General features: G+C 47.7%; 1 protein-coding gene across 1 annotated transcript in view; it reads right to left on the bottom strand.

The window, feature by feature from the left end:
* The window catches only part of cfl1 (cofilin 1), a 6,773-nt gene extending 5,685 nt beyond the window's left edge, over positions 1–1,088 (bottom strand). Inside the window, exon 1 of the mRNA XM_005913290.3 lies at positions 940–1,088. Within this exon, the coding sequence (XP_005913352.1) occupies positions 940–942 (3 nt within the window). The 5' untranslated portion in view covers positions 943–1,088. The remainder of the gene's footprint in view (positions 1–939) is intronic.
* Between the last annotated feature and the right edge of the window lie 927 nt (positions 1,089–2,015).

The following is a 2,015-nucleotide window of genomic DNA, read 5'->3' as shown; positions in this document are numbered from 1 at the left end:
AAAAAAAAAAAAAAAAAATACAGCCCCAAACAAAATGGTCTTTGCACCAAATTCAGGGTGGGGCCATGAATGCAGCACACGCACATGTGAACGCTAGCTTGCTATATAAGGCAAAACTGCTCTAAAAGGGACCGGTCGTCTGTCAAATCGCACATTTATTCTCACGGCGTCCCTCCACCACAATCATGCGGTTTGTGCTTTTGCCCTCACTGTGGGATAATATAATAATAATGCTTTACGAATGCACCTGCACTTAAAACAACAGCGTCAGTATGGGAGCCGTGTACAGACAAAGAAGAAAATTTCAGCTAGCGCCATAATGGGTGTCATTTCTGGCTGCACTGTAACGCAGCTACTCCGGCTAACAATACAGCTAGCCGGGCAGCCCCGGAGGCACGGGTGCTGCTGCACCTGCCAGCGCCGCAGCCCTGTGATGCGGGAACACGGGCGAGCACAGGTGAAATAACTGAAACATGATGCAGTGGAAACACCGGAGCAGTGTCATGGCAACGGTGCGGACGTTAACTCAGACAGGGGCCCCTCGATAAAGCGGCTTTTTGTCGGCGAAACACTTGGGAGATGAACGAAATGGCGCCAGTGGCTTTGACTTAAAAAAAAAAAAATCGTTAGTGATTAACCTAGTCTGTTATCTCCATCGTGTGAAAATTGCCGCTCGGAAAGTTCACTGAATGCGAACACTGAAAGACTACACTGCGTTACGGCATTATTAGCCATCCAGTTTCCTAGTCAGCTCCCCAGCCTAGCCAAGCGCTAGCACAGGCTCCTGCGGCATACAGCCGGCTCGAGTGACGCTAAAACACTTACAAATTAAACCCAGTTAAAATTCCCCGCGGGCTTAAACTGAGTCATTATTAGGCAGAAAAGCCATCGAGAATGCATAAAAAACACAAAAGTACGAAAAGGCTGTGTTAAACCTACCATAGCTGTAGCTCTGGATTCGTCTGCGTCTCGTAGAAATTGAAAAGGCGATTGAATCGTCGCTCTTGCTCACAAACACTGGATGCGAAGCGTGAACGCGCCCTTAAGCGCGGCCCCGGTTAGACCAAAGTGCACGAGCGGGAGTGAATGTCTGTTAACCGCGGTAGTCCGGCTGTTGTGCCTACTGGTCATTAACAAACATGACGATAACACAGAGAGGGCCTCGAATCTAATCCACGCAAAATGAAACCAGGCACTAAGTGGCGCCTGGTTTAATTGTCAACTCATTTTTAAATATATAATATTTTTAAATATATAATATGTATCGTTTCACAATTTTCCCATTGCCATCTGATATATGTATATTTCATTAGGGTGGTGGCGGCAAGTGTACGTGAACAAATCAAACATACCAAACCGATAACAGAGTGCATTATGGGAATATGTGTTTTTCTTAAAATGTGAAAAAACCTACAAATCTCGGCAAGTGAGACCTATTTAACCTTCAGTGGCACTTAATGATGAGTAAAATTAGCACGACTGCAGCGTTTATTCCAGTTGCCATTTTTAACTGCCCTTTAAAAGCCGTAATAATTATTACATAAACCGCGTGAGGGGTGTTTGATAGTTGAGACCAGTCTGTCGCTGTTTAATGACCGACATTCATCTCCCAGCCGGACGCGGAGCGGGTTTCCAGAGTGGGAGGAAAATCTTCATCATCCATCCTCTCTCCTCTCCTCTCCCCTGCCCTCCCCTCCTTGCGGTTTTTGTCGAACTCACTTCCAAATATGGAAGCGAACGGTGAGCGGCGGCGGCGGCGGTTAGTGCACGCGCCTCGCTCACAGTTTCAGGGAGGGGCCAGGCTGCGACGCTCATCACCATATAAGGAAACAAGGGACCCGAAATTCGCTGTAGCGGAGTTTTTGTACGGACGGCGTCGGCACGCAGTCAGGGAGAGAGGAAAGGACGAGGGGCAGATGTTCAGGCAGAACGAAGCCAGCGTGGAAAATGAATGACGAGAATGTCACGTGAGGCGGATAGCAGAGTCCGTGCATGTATACAGGGTGTGAAATGAA

The sequence above is a fragment of the Haplochromis burtoni genome, unplaced genomic scaffold, assembly GCF_018398535.1.
Source record: "Haplochromis burtoni strain Fernald_Lab_line unplaced genomic scaffold, NCSU_Asbu1 Contig_4, whole genome shotgun sequence".
Lineage (NCBI taxonomy): Eukaryota > Metazoa > Chordata > Actinopteri > Cichliformes > Cichlidae > Haplochromis > Haplochromis burtoni.
Note: the sequence above shows the minus strand (reverse complement) of the source record. Positions and strands in the feature narration are given on the sequence as shown.